The sequence below is a fragment of the Pelobates fuscus genome, chromosome 12 (genome assembly GCF_036172605.1).
Source record: "Pelobates fuscus isolate aPelFus1 chromosome 12, aPelFus1.pri, whole genome shotgun sequence".
Lineage (NCBI taxonomy): Eukaryota > Metazoa > Chordata > Amphibia > Anura > Pelobatidae > Pelobates > Pelobates fuscus.
The window spans coordinates 34184329-34203060 of record NC_086328.1 but is presented as its reverse complement, the minus strand read 5'-3'; the positions used below and the strand labels follow the sequence as shown (position 1 = coordinate 34203060).

The following is an 18732-nucleotide window of genomic DNA, read 5'->3' as shown; positions in this document are numbered from 1 at the left end:
ACTTATGACAAATTGTATAGTTTGATGCTTAGAAACATAGAATGTGACGGCAGATAAGAACCATTCGGCCCATCTAGTCTGCCCAATTTTTTAAATACTTTCATTAGTCCCTGGCCTTATCTTATAGTTAGGATAGCCTTATGCCTACCCCACACATGCTTAAACTCCCTCACTGTGTTAACCTCTACCACTGGAAGACTATTCCATGCATCTACTACCCTCTCAGTAAAGTAATGCTTCCTGATATTATTTTTAAACCTTTGCCCCTCTAATTTAAGACTGTCCTCTTGTTGTGGTAGTTTTTCTTCTTTTAAATATAGTCTCCTCCTTTACTGTGTTGATTCCCTTTATGTATTTAAATGTTTCTATCATATCCCCCCTTTCTCGTCTTTCCTCCAAGCTACACATGTTAAGATCCTTTAACCTTTCCTTGTAAGTGTTATCCTGCAATCCATGAACCAGTTTGGTAGCCCTTCTCTGAACTCTCTCCAAAGTATATGTATATGTGCATTCATTCTAGTCTCATGCACCCTTTTTTGTATGTGGCTTGTGCTCCTTGGTGTACCCTATCCCAAAAATATTGGTTGCTCGTAGACTGTAACCACACTAACTTTAAAATGTATTAATGCACATTGGTAAACTGATTTTAATCTGTGTGATCGTGGTCCAAAGGGATCCTCCTTGGTGTTTTATCTTAGGTTGCTGGTGTCTTTATCTGTTTACTGGGTAATTTCGCTATGGGAGGTTCAGAAAGGATGATGGGTCTTCAAGGCTATCTGAAAATTGTTCAACCTGTCCAGATGGGGTAGTGCAGTATGCTACAAGTCATGGGTTCCTGTTTGTCTGTGAACACACAGATTAAAATTGGTTTATTACTAAGCATCTTAGCATATGTAAAGCAATGTTCTAATAAATAAAGAACTGTAAACGTTCAGATTTGCAGTTAAGGCAACATACGCATCACCTTTTGAAATATAACAAGAGTTAGAGAAACAAAATCCAAAAATAGGAGGCTAGCTACAAGCCTCTCAGCCTTGGCTCTGGCTGCATATAATGCTGTTGCAAATGTGCCGATTAAATTATGAATCTATTTAATTTTTTTCCCTCACCTCCACAGATTAGACTGAGTGAAGAGACAATTCAAGATGTTGTCCAGGCGGCTGATCTTCTGCTTCTTACCGATCTCAAGACTTTGTGCTGCGAGTTTTTAGAGAGCTGTATCACTGCCGAGAACTGCATCGGCATCCGCGACTTTGCACTGCACTACTGCCTTAACCATGTCTATTACTTGGCCACGGAATACCTGGAGACCCACTTCAGAGATGTAAGCAGCACCGAGGAGTTCCTGGAACTTGGCCATGTAAAGCTGAAAGAAGTGCTTTCCCTTGAGAAACTGAATGTTGGAAATGAGAAGTATGTTTTTGAAGCCGTGCTTCGGTGGATAGGTCATGATGCCGATGTGAGGAAAGTAAGTGGTACCGAGTTCTATAGAAAATAGTTTGTGCTCTTTGAGGGACGAAGATTAGATTTAATCATATAGTTGCACTCTCAGGAGGGAGAGGAGTAAAACTCAAAGCCATTTTAATACTGTCTAGCAATCCGAGGGCTATAGTGGAAGCACGCCAAATGTTGTGGACTATATCCCTCTTGATGCTTTGCCAGCATTTTGGGATATGTAGTCCAAAACACTTGGAGTGCCGAAGGTTGCCGAGCTCTGGTCTAAGGTTTCCATAGGTTGGGAGGTGTAGATCTTTTTGGTTCCCATGGTAGATGCAGTACACTAGTGGGGGCTTATTTAAAATGATTGCTAACCAGAAAGTAGGAAAATAGTTCTAAACATGGAGCAATCACTACAGATGCCTACAAAATCAGCAGAAACAATACTGTGGTTTCCATGCTTCTCTCTTAGAGCTTTTTTACTTTACTGGGACTTCTTTTTTTTTTTTTTTTTTTTTTCAAATATATCTTTATTAGATTTTACATTTTTTTTTTAATCATTATCAAGACATTTATATCATACAAAATATAGAAATGTAAACAATTACCACGGTTTTGTTAGACATCCAACCCTCCAAACTTTATCATAAAACATCTTTCACCGTTCATTCATACCTCATACATTCTTACAATAGTGGGAGTAGGCAGCACCTTACAATAGGATTTAAACATGCATAGTCAATTTTATCTATTAACATTTCTGTGTATACATCACACAAGATTATTTTTGCTCATTATTTTCTAAGAGTTTTAAGCATTTTTCCCCCATTTCATATTTCTGTACATTATCCTTCCTCTTAAAAAGCCCTATCTCGTTTTTAATCTGAAGTTTTAATTGTTTCTCCCAATGTTTAAACTCAATTGTCGCGGAGCTCTTCCACCCCCGTGCTATCAAAATCTTTGCTGCCATAAAAGAATGACAGACCAGAAATTGTTGGTATTTTAATAACTCAGGCCATTGAAGGTGTAGGAGGGCCCTTATTGGAGATTGTTCTATAAGAATTTTGTCCCAAACATATATTTTTCTAAAAACCTCATCCCATAATCTCTTAATTAATCCACAACTCCACCAAATATGGATAAAACTTCCCAAATTACTTCCACATCTCCAACATATTTTAGATTCATTGTGATCAATTCTGTTTAATCTCATTGGCACTAAATACCAACGATAGCAAACTTTATACTGAGTCTCAAACAATATATCGTTGTGAACATTTCTTTTTAACTGTATCAACATATTCCCCCACTTTATTGGGTCTATTTTTAGATTACATTCTTTTTCCCAACTTTTTATTTGTTTAGACCTTATGTTTTTGGGGGTCGCTCTTATAAGGGCATAACAATTTGCCATATTTTTTCGAGTACTGTTATTTCCAAAAATCTGTTTTGTGAGAATACTACTACTTATATTACTCTTAGCAAGTGATTTATCCAAAAAGGATTTTATTCTTAAATATCGAAAAGCCTCAGCCCGAGGGAGACCGAATTCCCTAGACAGAGTTACAAAATCTTTGATTCTATCTCCTATTATTATATCATCCAGAGTTTCAATTTTCCTATCCTTCCAAGAGTCTATTTTTAAATCTGGCAATAAAGCTTCTAATGTTTCTATCCTCATGAACCCAAAAATGTTTCCCAGGATTTTTAGTTTTTTTCTAATCTTATTCCATTCATTCAACAGATATTCTAGAATTACACTACTGACTTCTTTTTCAATTTTCTTGGGTTGCCAGATGTACCTAATCAGTTCTTTTCCATTTAGGGCTCGGGTCTCTAAGCCAAACCAGCCAGATTTTTCAGAATCTTTTTTAATTAATAACTGAGTATGGAATATGATAGAGGCCTCATAATGGCTTGCTATGTTCGGGAAATTTACCCCTCCGTGCTCAATATTGTTTATTAATTGGTCTAATCCAATCCGTGTTTTTTTCCCCTTCCAAATAAAATTTTTAATAAGTCTCTGTGTTATCTCCAACCATGGCAAAGGATTTTTAGAGGAACCATTCTGAAAAAGTATGTCCATCTAGGCACTATGTACGCATTAATTACTTTTATCCTTCCTAACCAACTCAGAAACAGGGGGTTCCATTTTTTTAACGATATCCCAGTGGATTTCAAAAGCCTAGTAAAGTTAATCTCCACCATTTTGTCCAAATTGTCCGATATTATTACCCCTAGATATTCAAAACTCCCCTTCGCATCCACAAAGCAATAAGTCTTCAAAAATTCACTTTTCCACTCTTAAAAGTGGAAAAAAAGTTTTATCTGAGTTTATTTTATAGTTTGAGATAATACTAAACATTTCTATTTCTTTTATCAAGTTGTCAATTGATTTAATTGGGTCTATTAGGGTCAAAATGGTATCGTCGGCATACATACTTATTTTTAATTCTCTATCCGTAGTTGGTACTCCCCGGATATCCGGGTTCTCCCTTATTCTAATTGCGAAGGGTTCCATTGAGAGAATGTATAAAATAGGTGAAAGTGGGCACCCTTGCCGTGTGCCATTTTTCAATGGAAACCAATCAGAGCATAAATCTATGCCCACTACCCTCGCCGTAGGATTTTGATAAATAGAGCCTATTGCCGACAACATCCATCCATCTATGCCCATTGCCCTCAATACTCCCATCATATATCCCCACCCGACCCTGTCAAAGGCCTTTTCTGCATCCAGTGACAGGGTCAGGAGGGGAATTCGCATTCTATCACTCCAATCCAGAACATTAATCATTCTTCTTATATTAGTACTAGCCTGTCTGGTTGGGACAAACCCTATCTGATCTCTGTCTACCAAATCCATAATTATCCTTTTCAACCTATCTGCCAATATAGATGAAAATAGCTTTGAATCGACGTTGATAAGTGATATCGGGCGATAATTCTTTAGATCTTGAGGATCCTTATCTTTTTTATGGATAGGGATTATATTTAGCTTGTAATAATTCTCTAGGGCCTGTACCTTTCAGAGAGATTTCATTATATGTTCTAGTCAAATATTCTGCCAATATATCTCCATAGACCTTATAAAATCTGTTAGTCAGACCATCTGGGCCGGGAGTCCTATAGTTCACAAGTTTTTTAATTGCACCTGTAAATTCCATATTTTGTAGAGGGGCGTTGAGCATTATTTTCTGTTCTTCAGAAATCCTGGGGAATTTAATTTCCCTCAGATAATCATTTATAGCCTCTTCTTTTGATTGATTTGGTAAATTATACAACTGTTCATAGTATTTTTGAAACGCCTTTGCTATTGTTTCTGGTTTTCTACAGATTTCTGATTCGATTCTAATACTACTAATCCTATTTTTACCATTTTTTTTATTTTTAAGTTTTTTTGTTAACCACTTATTAATCTTATTGTTATCATAATAAAAATTGGATTTCATCCTCTCCAGATTTTTCTCTATTCGTTCTTTTTCCATTTTTTCTATTTTCATTTTAATCTCAAAGAGTTGCTTAATAGATTCATTACTTAGAGATCCTTTATTTCTTCTGGCCAACAGATAGTACTCTATATATAGTTTTTCTCTGGTCAGACCTCTATCTTTTTCTTAAGTTTAATCAGATACCCCCGTACCACTGCTTTGAATGCACACCAAATGGTGGTTATCGGGAGTTCTTCTGAGATATTCTCTCTAAAGTACAGTTGAATCAGTTCTCTAATTTGTGACTGATCTTTACTATTCTTCAAAATACTGTCGTCTAAACGCCAGGTCGTTTTAGATCTGTACTTTTTAACATCGGTTATAAAAAAAATAGTATAGCTATGGTCTGACCAGACATTCTCTTCTATATATATACTTTTTATTTGTTCCACTAAATTAGCTTCCCCCAACACAAGATCAATTCTGGAAAGTGAAGAGTGTACCCTTGAGAAATGCGTATATTCTCTTCCCTCTGAGTTAAATACTCTCCATATATCCAATAAGTTATTTTCTAGGAGTAAGTTTCTCAGAATCCTAGCTTGATTTATCAAATGTTTAGTTATGGGCTTATTATTTTTTGTTTTTTTATCCAAGACTGTATCCACCACACAATTAAAGTCTCCTGCAATAACTAATAATCCTGTCTTAACTCTGTCCACCTTTTCCATAATCTCTTTAAAACATTTAGTAGGTAGTACATTTGGGAGGTATACATTTACCAAAGTGTCAATTTTTTCCTCCAACTTGCATATTACTATCTGGTACCGTCCTTCTATGTCTATATCTTCATATATGATTTCTCTATTTATTCTTTTTGAAAGGATTATGGCCACTCCTCTTTTCTTTTTCTTATTCAAGGCTGCTTGTGAGATTATCTCATATCCTTCATAGCTCCAACTAGTCCTGTCTTCGCGTTTCCAATGTGTCTCCTGCACCATCGCTAAGTCTATTCCTTTTTTTTTTAGCAATCCTCTCATCATAGCCCTTTTATATGGGGTATTTAGCCCCTGTACATTTAGTGAGATACACTTCATGTTTTATGTTTTCCTGTAACACCTATTCCTGCTGCCATCCCTCCCACTTCATTCACACACATCTGAGCTCTCATAGTACAGAGTAGCTCATTCCCAAACATTCTTACTAGTTGTTTCAAGAGATAATAAAAATTAATCATCTCTTCAACCTGTAAGCCTTGACGGTATCTTGTGTACTGTCTAGGGCTAAGGTCTATCTCTGACCTTAAAGTGGTAGCTACTCAGGGGGAATCCGAGCAAAAGCAGCCATTTTTTCTTTTCCTTCCCTTTGTCTGTCCCTCATACTGGGCAGAGAGAGAGAGAGAAAAAAAAAAAACCCTTCCCTCCCTTCCCCCCCCCCTGTTCTGATTATTTATAATCTTCCGTAAATCACTATTTCTTCTCACAGGACTTTTAAAGAAACTGTGTATTTTCCCTTAATACTTAGGTGTTCATATTGCTATTACCCTTATTCCCTTATTTCACCTTATCCATGCAAAATATTATAATATCGTGTTCATTTATATCCCCTACGCAAAACTCCATCTATTCTGTATTATATTTACCAGATCTCTTAATAATTTGTCTATTGTTATGTGTCACATATCAAAGTATCACAAACCACACCCCTCCATGTTATACAATATCATTATATCCTTCTAATTATTTATAATATCTCCTGTGCAAAAAAAAAAAAAATCCTCCCTTGATCCCAGAATGCATCTTCCCGCTCCATTGGCGCTAATATACTGTAAATCTTAATACTTGAGTGCTCACATTTTTTTATCTATTACTCCCTTGTTTCCTCTTATATTTATCAAAATTTCCTTTCATATTATATCCCTAAACAAAATTCGTTCATTTCTATCCCCTATACCAAACTCCATCTATTGTGTAGTTATATTTAGCAAAACTCTTGTTATTTTATCTCTTTTATGTATCCCTTATCAAAATATCACACACAATTTCGCACCCCTCCGTTTATACAGTATCATTGTATCCTTCCAATTATTTGTGATACCTCCTGTGCAAAGATCTTCCCTTAGTCCTGAAATACATCTCCTAAGTCCAATAGTGATTGTATACTGTTACTCTTAATACTTAAGTACTCACAATATTTGTCTATTACTCCCTTATTTTCATTTTGTACTTAAAAAAAAAAAAAAAAAAAATTCCCCTTCAAATTATATCCCAGCATTCATCTATTATATTTACATTAGAAAGTCTCGTATTAATTTATCCGTGGGATAACATATCCCATACACAATTTCATGTTCAGCACTCTTGTCGGGGAAAAAAAAAAAGTCTCTTTCTCTTTCTCCACTCCTCTTCCCTTTTTCGCCAAAGTTCTTGCATTTTCTCTCCTTATTACTTAAATTGTTGAGATGTCCATTCTTCTAATTCTTTTGGGTTCAGAAATACTTTTCTTGTATCATTCCAATTTATTGTAATAGCCTTGCCTGGTCCCCATCGATATCCAATATTTCTTTCTTTCAATGGTTTCAATTTTTCAAAATATCTTTTTCTCTCCATTCTTACTGCTCTGGGTAGGTCTTGATAAATTTGGATATCTTTAAATTTATCCTCTTCTGAGAATTTTTTATTTCTTATTGCATTTATTATTTGTTGCTTGGCAATCAGGGAGTGGAGAGTAACCATCGTATCTCTAGGAAAGGCGTTCTGGATCCCTTGTGGTTTCTTAATTCTGTATATGTTTTCCATACACACTGCCGAAACTAAAGTTTGTAAGTTTAATGCTGCAAACAGCCCTTTCAAATAATCCTTGATTTTATCCTGAGAGATATCTTCTGGAATATTCTTTATCCGTATATTTTTAGCTCTCATTCTTTCTTCCATCATATTTACTCGGTCTTCTAAATTATTTAATTCCACCTTTATTTTGGTTTGTTCTTCTGTAATTAGATTATAATGGTTAGTTATTTGTTCTTGAGATTCTTCCACTTTTACCATTTTTCTGTTAATTTCTTCCATTTGTCTTGTCATTTGAACTGTGCTATTTTCTAATTCTTTTTTAAAAATTTCGGTTTGGTTGTCCAGGCTTATCTTTATAAAGTCTTGAAAATTGGTTATTGAAACTCTTTTATCTTCCAATGTTGATTCGTCCAGAAAGGATAATTCCTCACTCTGTTTATTATGTGGTGAGAAAAAGTTTGAGACCGCTTTTTCATTTTTATTATCTTTTTTGACCTCCTTGGTTTTTTTTGAGATCTTTGGCATCGCCATCTTTTTTTTTTTTTTTTTATGTCTAGAAACCCTTATCCTTTCCACTTTCTCCCTAACTTCTCCTTTTCTTTATCTTATCTTGAAAACAATCTGTCCTTATAGTCAATGTCTAAGGTCTAGACTTTATTGTGATTTGACCTTTATGAATTTTATGCTGTTTTTCTCCCCCCAGTTTCTTGGTCTCATTATTTTCACAATTATTTGCAAGGAATCCAATGATCCAATGATCTAATTAGGGATCCAATTATAGGTCCTAAAATACCAGTAATGTCATTCAGGGAAATCAAGCGTTATAAAGTTCACATCTATGATCTTGCAGGTCCAACATACCGTATGTATTTTATGTGGTATCAGCCACCACTACAGAAACAAACCAAACTGAAGCAGCAAAATAGCACCAAAGTAGTAGTTATTTATCAACTGATAGTTAAGCTGTTAGAATTCTCCTCATCTGTTTTTCAAACAATCAATCCTTGCCATCAAATCTTGTGGTCATAACCCTTCCATTTTGTTAAACCACTTTGTTCAGCCGCTGGTTATATTTGACCTTTATATTGTCTCTCATCCAATTTTATATACTCATGTTATTTAATAGGTTGTTTAAAAATAAAAATAAAAATCAAGGATATTGATCTATATACTTGCAGCTTCCAGCAGTTATATCTTAAATGGTATCGGCCACTGCTTCAAAGTAAACCACGCCACATAGAAATCGCTGTGGTTGTTTACCAGCTACTACTCCGGTATACGTCCGGCTGACCGATTATAAATCCACATAGATTAATGCCAGTATTAATATATACCCCGATTCCTCGTCTCCTTGTAGTTGTGTGTCCACATTTCTCCAGAGGGATACCAGTCAACTGCTGCTTCTCAGTTCCCCGACGATCTCAGCACAGACGCCATTTCCTCATGGCTGCACCTTCCTCCGTTACCCCCATTGAGCTCCACCTCCCGGTGCGTGCGCTTACGTCCCGCCGCGCCCCGTCATCACTACTTTACTGGGACTTCTATAAATCAAGTATTATAAAACGATATTAATAATTGCGAATAATGATTTTGATCATTGTATTTGTGCACTTGAGTTTTCAGCTCTCAGTGTAAATCAATGTTCCTCTAAACTACTAATACAACTAAACTATATTTTTATCTAATTCCAATTCATGCCTAGAATGTAAGTCCCATGGCATGGCCAAGTTAAGAATAAGGGAAACAGTTTTTTTGTTTTTTTAAGTTAAACACACACCACACGAGCCACTAGTCAATCATACCCAGACACATAGTAAAAACAATTAGAAAATCATTAAAACATGCAAACATAAAAATACATATATAGCTAGCCATTGAAGATACATAGTAGGCACTGTAACTACTTCATCTCATTGAAGTGGCCACAGAATTCTAGAATCCCCTGGCATTGTCCTTCAATTCAGTGGTAAACATTTTTAGTGTTTTAATGCTAAAAGAGAGTCCCCAACAAACCACGAGGAACATTAGCCTAAGCAGCAATGGGCAACTTTGATTGGATAAGAGTGTCAGCTGACCGTTTACAGCCTATCAGAGTGCCCATTCAGGGATGCATCAGTATGGTTACAAGGAAGTGTATGTTACAGGGACGCTCATTCAGTGTTAAACTGCCCAAAAATGGTTTAACACTGAATCAGAGGGAATGTGCCTGGGGACTCCAGGCACTATAACCATGTCAATGTGATGAAATGGTTACAGTGCCTACAGTATCCCTTTAACTCACATGCATTCAATCATACATACTGACATAAGGGCACACCTACATTTATAATAAAAAAACAAAACCCTGGTACATTAACAAGCTTGGACAAACCCACTTGCAGGTAATTATCCTCCCCTTATTCAGGACGATGTGCAAGTCAAGGGAGATCCTTTAATTTTGGTGGACAGAAAAAACATTTTGGTTTGTTAGTCCAATTATTGTAGTCATTGATCTGTGAAGTCCTGATTTAACCCCATTGGACATCGATGATATAAACTGGATTGCAAGGTCCCAGAAGGAAAGTTGTACAGGAAATAATATAGTCTATGGTGGTGATGCATTGTGTGCCATTCTGTCTTTCACATTACTGTGTGAATGCATTCTGGAGCTTACTTGGTCAATGTAGCAATCTGCAGGTAAGTGGTTTATTTAATCCAAACTGTTTGCTTTCAGCATATCCTATTGACGGATTTAGCCCCGAAAGCCACATGGTTTAACCCTGTGCCCATTTGTCACTAAGGTTCACATGAGAGAAGTAAGCTCTGCATTATGGGTAACCGGCCTGGACTCCAGTTACCTGCGGGAACAGATGCTAAACGAGCCGTTGGTCCGAGAAATGGTGAGAGAATGCAGCAATATCCCACTGAGTCAGCCACAGCAAGGCGAAGCAGTGCTGGCGTCCTTCAAACCCCGGGGATACTCAGAATGCATTGTGACAGCTGGTGGGGAGGAACGAACGTAAGTTTTGCGATGACAATTTTGAGTATTATTATTTATACTGCGCCAACAAATTCCCCAGCACTGTACAATGAGAATTGATAACAATTGCATGGTAACTTGCTATACATTTGTCTGCCCTGAGCATACACTGTGGCACCCAATTTAGCCTGTGGCCATTGTGGGCAACTGCCTATGTGCTGCATTAATTATTTCATATCCCCTCCTTACATAGAACAATAAATCAGTCGTGAAGTCTCATTTGATTTTATAGAAGCATCTACTGGCATTTCAGTGCATTTCGAATGATGAAAAATGGCGTCACATTGTTAAGATGCATACCAATTTTTTTCTCCTACCAGTTATTGATCTTCAGTGCTTCTTTTTGTATGCAATCTGTAGAGCAGATCTACTTTGTGTCACTTAGATTAGAAAGAGGAATTCTCATGAAGATAGTGTGAGCAAAACGTACCCACCAACTAGTAAAAAGCAAAGATTTTATTTTATTACCTGTAACCCACTGACGCTGTGGGCGTCCTCTGTTTAAAATGCATGTATCCTCAGTGGTTCATGTTTAACACTGTTCCTAAAAACTGTTTTTGCTTCTACTAAAGAAGCAATTTGTATATTTAAGTTGACAATTTAGTTATAATCATAAAATAACACTCTTGGGACGTGCATGTTAGCTGTATTTCCTGTCTTCATATGTCCCATGTCTACAGCAAACGCATGCAGGAATATATGATGAGATTTGTTAAGTAACACTGCAATTGCAATGGGTGTTTTGCATAAACGCCTTCTCCAGTAGTTGGTATTTATTTTGCTGATTTGGTGATTTGGCATATTCTGCTTCTGCTTGTCTCTATGGTAACATAGTTACATAGCTGAAAAGAGACTTGCGTCCATCAAGTTCAGCCTTCCTCACATATGCTTTTGCTGTTGATCCAAAAGAAGGCAAAAAACCCAGTCTGAAGCTCTTCCAATTTTGCAACAAACTAGGAAAAAAATCCTTCTTGACCCCAAAATAGCAGTCAGATGTCTCCTTGGATCAAGCAGCTATTACCCCACTAATTAGAAATTATATCCCTGTATGTTATGTTTTTGCAAGTATTTATCCAATTGCAGTTTAAACATCTGTATGGACTCTGACAAAACCACCTCTTCAGGCAAAGAATTCCATATCCTTATTGCTCTTACTGTAAAAAAAACTTTTTTTTGCCTTTAGATTAAATCTCCTTTCTTCAAGCCTAAATGTGTGACCTCGTGTCCTATGTATAGTCCTGTTTATGAATAGATTTCCAGATAATGGTTTGTACTGGCCCCGAATATATTTGTATAATGTTATATCCCCTCTCAGGTGCCGTTTTTCCAAACTAAAGAGATTTAAATTTTTTAACCTTTCTTCATAACTAAAATGCTCCATTCCTTTTATCAATTTTGTAGCTCGTCTCTGCACTTTTTCTAGTGCCATGATATCTTTCTTTAGAACAGGTGCCCAAAATTGCACAGCATATTCAAGGTGTGGACTTACCAGCGATTTATAAAGAGGCAAAATTATATTTTCATGTCGAGAATTTATGCCCCTATTTATACATGACAAAACCTTACTGGCCTTAGCAACGGCAGATTGACATTGCATATTGTTACCTAATTTGTTGTCTATATCAATTCTCAAATCCTTCTCGTGTGTGGTTATCCCTAGTTCACTACCATTTAGGGTGTAAATTGCTTGTGCATTCTTAACCCCGAAGTGCATAGCTTTGCATTTTTCTACGTTAAATTTCATCTGCCATTTTAGTGCCCAGTCCCCCGATCTATCCAAATCCCTCTGCAGCAAGGCAATATCCTGCTCACATTTTATTACTTTACAAAGTTTTGTGTCATCTGCAAACACTGATACATTTCTTTCAATGCCCATTTCAAGATCATTTATAAATATGTTAAATAGAAGCGGTCCCAAAACAGAACCCTGAGGGACACCACTTACCACTTTTGTCCAGCTTGAAAATGTACCATTTATGACAACTCGTTGTACTCTATCCTTAAGCCAATGTTCTACCCAAGAACAAGAATATTCATCTAGACCAATTTCTTTTAGTTTGAAGACTAACCTATTGTGAGGAACTGTATCAAATGCCTTGGCAAAATCCAAGTAGATCACATCCACTGCAACACCCTGATCTATATTTCTACTTACTTCTTCGTAGAATGCAATTAGGTTAGTTTGACATGACCTATGTTTCATAAAACCATGCTGATTATTGCTAATAACACAGTTCTTCCCAATGAATTCCTGAATATTATCCTTTAATAGCTGTTCAAATTATTTCCCAGTCACATAAGTTAAGCTCACAGGTCTATAATTTCCAGGCAAGGATTTTGAACCCTTTTTAAATATAGGAACAACATCTGCCTTCCTTCAAACCTCCGGTACAATACCTGAAACAAAAGAATCTTGAAAAATTAAATACAGAGGTTCACTTACTTCCCCACTTAGCTCCTTAAGTACTCGTGGGTGGATACCGTCAGGCCCCGGAGCTTTATTTACATTAATTTTCTTTAATAGCTGTAGCACCTTGTCTCGAGTTATCCAATCACAAGTTATCTTCAAGTTTGTTGCAGCAATCATTTGCATATCTCTTGCCATAGGATCCTCATTAATATATACTGAAGAAAAATAGTTATTTAAAATGTCTGCCTTTTCCTGGTCTTCATTGATTAACAGACCTATCTCTGTTTTCAGTGTACCTACACTTTCATTTTTTGTTTTTTTAGAATTAATGTACTTGAAAAAAATTTTGGGGTTGGTTTTGCATTCTTTGGCTATCAATTTCTCATTATCATATGGGATGCCCCAACATAAAAAAAAAATCACATTAGTACCCAATCAGACATTTGTGGTCTATATTTTTTTATTAAACAGTATTTATTTTTTGTGGGAACATCCTGAATAATCCCGACACTTGTGTGTGTGTATATATACAATTCCTTGAGGCTGAAAGTTGCCACATTTTAGTCTCTTGTTGTTTCCCACTTTAGATTTGTGAATTGTGCTGAAATGAGAGCGATATGGTGGGGATGAGAATTCTAAGTACTATTTACTGTATGAATAGATCCACACATGTTCCTTGTTTTTAACAATAGATAACAAGAAAACAGGACAATTTCTCTGTATACTTTGAGTTTGCGAGGTGTGTGCATGTGTGCGTGCGTGCGTCACCATTAATGAAGGAGCAACTCCTCCTTAGAAAAAAAAATCAAAAAAAAAAATCATCCAATTTATTTATCCCCAGGACACGTAAGCCTCTAGCAGCTGTTAGGTGCATGTGCCCTCTTTACGATCGAAATAGGCAACTCTGGATTGAGCTGGCTCCACTAAGCCTAGCCCGAATTAACCACGGAGTTCTCTCTGCAGGTATGTTGAATTCTAATTCAGAATTGCATTTTTCCCAGAGATGCTATGTATATGTTAAAGTCGTGACTTAAATATGAATATTAATTAATATATAATAATTAAGCAACAAATAACAACTTTAATATTTTTTAGAGTTCGGTATTATGGTCGAATATATAATAGGAAATACACAAAACATTGTAGTATTAAATGTATATTTAATATAATTATAATAACAATTAAACAAATGCTAGCAGAATGTCAATTTACCACAATAATTACACAATACAAAACTACAAACAAAAGGCTATAACAGTTGCTAGCTGTTATAATAGATTACTTACACGGCTCCAGCCTGTTTGGCTGGAGCTATACAGTCAGCTACATTTTCAATCAATGCAAGCAAAAGAAAAGAGAGAGAGTTCCTCCTACTATTTGGTTTTATCCAGTAAGTAGGCTGGCCTGTGATGTCACTTCCAGAAGCACATGAGTTAGCACACTGACCCCTAGTGGTGCCTCTAAAGCATTAAGCTCATTATGCTTTTTTATGACAAAAAGTCATTAATTAATAAATACCATTACAGTATATTTAGGCCAGAGTTTCTAAAGGGACACCATAAGCATGAAAACCACTTTCTCTGCCAATTAGGTGATAAATCAATCGGTTTATGCAGCCCTAGTCACACCTCCCTGCATGTGAACTATAGCCACAATTACATATTTCCTGTAAAAAGAGATCTGATGTTTAAATTCCCTTTATTGCACAGTCTGTTTAATTTCGCATTTCTTATCTCCAGCTCTGTTAGTAGCCTGCTTGAGCCAGCAGCATCCTCCTGTGTGTGATTTAAAGTTTAATGTACAGAGTAGGAGATAAAAACATCTAACGTAAACACACCGTTGGAGGTAAAATAAAAAGTATACCTACTGACCAAGTTGCCATAATGCCTTGGGTGTGCTCAGAAACGTTAAAAGTTTTAGCACAGCCAATAGCTAACTTATAGTAGTTGGCTATTGGTTGTGCCAAAAATTTTCAAACTGACTGTTCCTCTTTAATAAGGCGTGTTCCTTTCCACTTTTCCTTTCTATATTTGCATTGTATTTTCTTTACGTCACATTGTCGAGCTTTGTGTATTTTTTACATATATATATATATATATATATATATATATATATATATATATATATATATATATATATATATTCTTTTTTCCATCAGAGGGTTTTCTGTTTGTTCTTGGCGGACAAGATGAAGATAGCCAGACACTTAGCTCTGGAGAACTGTATGATCCGGATGCCAATGCTTGGAGTCCTCTCCCTCCCATGCTTGAGGTAATGGCTATTTCCTCACCAGTAAAGCTATCCTTTAAATTGTGTGAATGTTTCCATTTTTAGCTTAAATATCTCGGAATGTAATTCAGAATTATGAAGAACCCCCACTCTCCCCTGGTTTCTTCCTTTTCTTATAATTTTTATATAATGAATTTTTTCCATTCTCTTTATTTAATTTTTTGTAACTTTTCTTAAATGTACTATGTTCATTACTTGTTTGTTTTAAACAATTTATATTGTTATGTTCTATAAAAATTTACCATTGAAAACTATTTGAAAAGAATCTGTAAAGGGAAACCATAATGTCTCTGGAAATGACCATATTTCACAAGTTTAGCCCTGGTGAGTGTGCAGCGGCCCCTCCAGGCTTGCTGTGGCACGTAACTTTTAACCCCTTAAGGACACATGACATGTGTGACATGTCATGATTCCCTTTTATTCCAGAAGTTTGGTCCTTAAGGGGTTAAAGCAGCGTGGTGCGTGAAATTGTGAGACTGGCTCACAGTACGTGCATTTATTTTACTTCAACGTTTACAGCAATTTCCATCTGCTTAAAGTAAACCTGCGTGCACCAGAACAACTTCATTGGAACTACGTTTTTTATAGTGTCAGGAGGTCACTGGTGCTGGCTTACCTTTTAAGGGTTACAGTATTCACCCTAAGATCACACTCACACTCCTTTATGTGGAGGATCAAGGTGAAAAGATGATCTTCACATTGATGGTGGATTAATAATAACTGGTTTAACCCTAAAGTCTTGTTTACCTTCTGCTTCTCTGAGACTCTTCAAACAGGAAACCTCGGACAGGAGCACCGCTTTTTCTCAAATAGTTTTTATGAATGGGGAGCTACTGATTGGCTTAGGTCAGGTGGCGCTCTCCGCCAGTAAGCGGCGTGAGCACTGGAAGGATGGGGGGGGCAAAGCAATCATGTGCAGTGTACTGGACACTGGGTTTAAACTGCTCGTGAATGGTTTAACCTCTAAAGTTTAGCCAGTGCCTTGGTCCTCCTGGCACCATCATTTTGTGAATAGGAAGCTACTGATTGAGTATGTCAGCCGACACTTTCAAACAAGCAGCGCCACTCCTGTCTGAGGATTCCTTTTTTAAAAATCTAAGATTAGGGGAAGGACATGGGCAGAGCTAAACTCTCTCTAAAAATGACTTCCGATGAAGTTGTTATGGTGCTGGGAGTGTTTCTTTAAGATAAAGTTGTAACTGAATTCTCTGACATATACCTTCAAAATACAATACAAAACAAATATATAAATACTGTTAAGGCAAATTGTATTCTTTAAACAACACAACAACGTTAAAGGGACACCGGTTCAAACAGACGTCATTAAAGTAGTAATGCATAAAGGCACCTTTTTAAAACAAACCTTTTCAGGAGAGCAAAAGACAAGTCGCTGAGAACGGACAACAGCTCAATAAGCCTGCTCTTCGGTGGATCCCTGCTCAGATCTCAAGCTGGTCTTAGCACATCTTGTGCCATTACAGAGAGAACCAGGCCATGCATCTCAGACTGATTCCACCCAAAAGGGCAGAACAGATCCTAAATACAGGCCGGCTCTCTCTGCACGAGAGATACAGCAACCCCAGACGATCGTTTCAACCTTGTTAGTCATTGTCAGTGAGGTATAGCCAATATACCTAGTAATAAACCTTTTCAGTGATCAGTAGGGAACTCCAACAGAGCCGCAGTCTTCTCCCCAGCACTTTCTTGTCCGCTTTTCTTCTCCGACCTTTCGCTGGTAAAGATATCTGTCAGTCATCAAACCATTAAATCCCGTTGGCTAACGCAGACAGAGCTTGTGTTTAGCCATTGTTCTAAAACTGTTGCTCTGTATCTCTATCACAGGAAAGACATAGTTTTGGCATTGTCGAGATCGATGGTGTAATCTACGTTCTGGGAGGAGAGAATGGGGATCGTGAATTGATATCAATGGAATCGTTTGATATTTGTACCAAAGTGTGGACCAAGCAACAAAATATGACCATGGTTAGAAAGGTAAGAATTTACAAAAATAAATCCTAAACAAATTATACCAGTTAATGTTTATTTTTTAACACATGGATGTAGTGCATTTCCTTAGATATTGCGTGTTTAGCAATGACCTTGTTTAACATGTGGGTTGCTGTTATTGCGTGGTATTTGGCCACTACTGTAGAATGTCTTGTGGCAGTGCATGATGATAAATCTTTTCCGCTAGATCTTCTTTAGCCAGACATCCTACTGGGTTTTAAGGCACGTTCTTGGGTTCACCAACATTAGTCTGTCTGGGCTGGCATGGATTTGTGTAGAAAAGACATGGGCACCATCCTTTTCAAATCATTATAACTGTGCACCAAACCAAATTGGGGAATACACCAGGCAGGAATTTGCCCTACGCACTTCATTTTATTTATTTAGTAATGTATTTGTTTAAGCTCCTTTTAATGTTTTTCTGCAGAATATCCTGCTATCCCGATTGTTTTGTAGTGATGTTCATTACAACCAGGAACTGGCTAAGCTCTCTCAGCCAGTCCCTGTTGTCACCCTCAGACAAGTGGCACTGAACAGCCCCATGTGTGTGATGTCAGGTGTGCATGCTTAGTAATTCCTCCTTGTAGTCCATTAAGGCAGTTCCACGGGCAGTCTAGCCACGTGTGTTGTGCATACCTGCGTGAACAAAAGTAAATAATCAGATATACCGCATATGTTGGCATACAAGTTAAACATTGCCTGGCCATCAAATGTATTGATAGTTGGTGCAAACACTGTTAAGGCCAACCCCCCAACTAAAGCCAAAATGAATATACCTAATATTGAACCCATTGGTCTCCAATTGAAATAAAAAGCAAAACGTTATTACAATGGCAATAAACACTGTGTTTACACTGTGAGTAACGTGGCAAAAGACACTCTGTTAATGCTTGCTCAAATATGCAGCAGTATTCTCAGATAGAAAAAAGATAACCGTCAACTTCAAAGCATTACATGCAGAAAAATCCTTGTGAAATACAAGTAATTAGTCACGCGTATAAAGTTACCGTCTAACGTTTGCACAGGAGAGCAGCACAGTACTCCAACTTGTCGACATAATAAGCCTTTGTCTAGGAAATAAACTCTGGCAAGGATAAGCCACAGAATATATAAACCTAAATGGGGCTGAAATTGGTGGTAATCCAGGGTAAGGTGTCACGGTTGCCGTTACCCTTACACACAGGAAAAAGGATAACCATAAAGTGTAGATCCAAAAGCCGTATTACCGAGCCTTAGAGTGGACAGATTTAGCGATTTACAAGAGAGAATCAAAGTCAGGAACACAGAGATACGATTACACGAAAAACAAGCCGGGTCAGGATAATAGAAATACACAGATCAATATGCAAGCCG

General features: G+C 36.9%; 1 protein-coding gene across 1 annotated transcript in view; it reads left to right on the top strand.

The window, feature by feature from the left end:
• The window catches only part of GAN (gigaxonin), a 71519-nt gene that overhangs the window by 24585 nt on the left and 28202 nt on the right, over positions 1 to 18732 (top strand). Inside the window, exons 3-7 of the mRNA XM_063437226.1 lie at positions 1118 to 1468; positions 10435 to 10652; positions 13925 to 14046; positions 15242 to 15354; positions 17215 to 17364. Coding sequence (XP_063293296.1) covers positions 1118 to 1468; positions 10435 to 10652; positions 13925 to 14046; positions 15242 to 15354; positions 17215 to 17364 — 954 coding nt within the window. The remainder of the gene's footprint in view (positions 1 to 1117; positions 1469 to 10434; positions 10653 to 13924; positions 14047 to 15241; positions 15355 to 17214; positions 17365 to 18732) is intronic.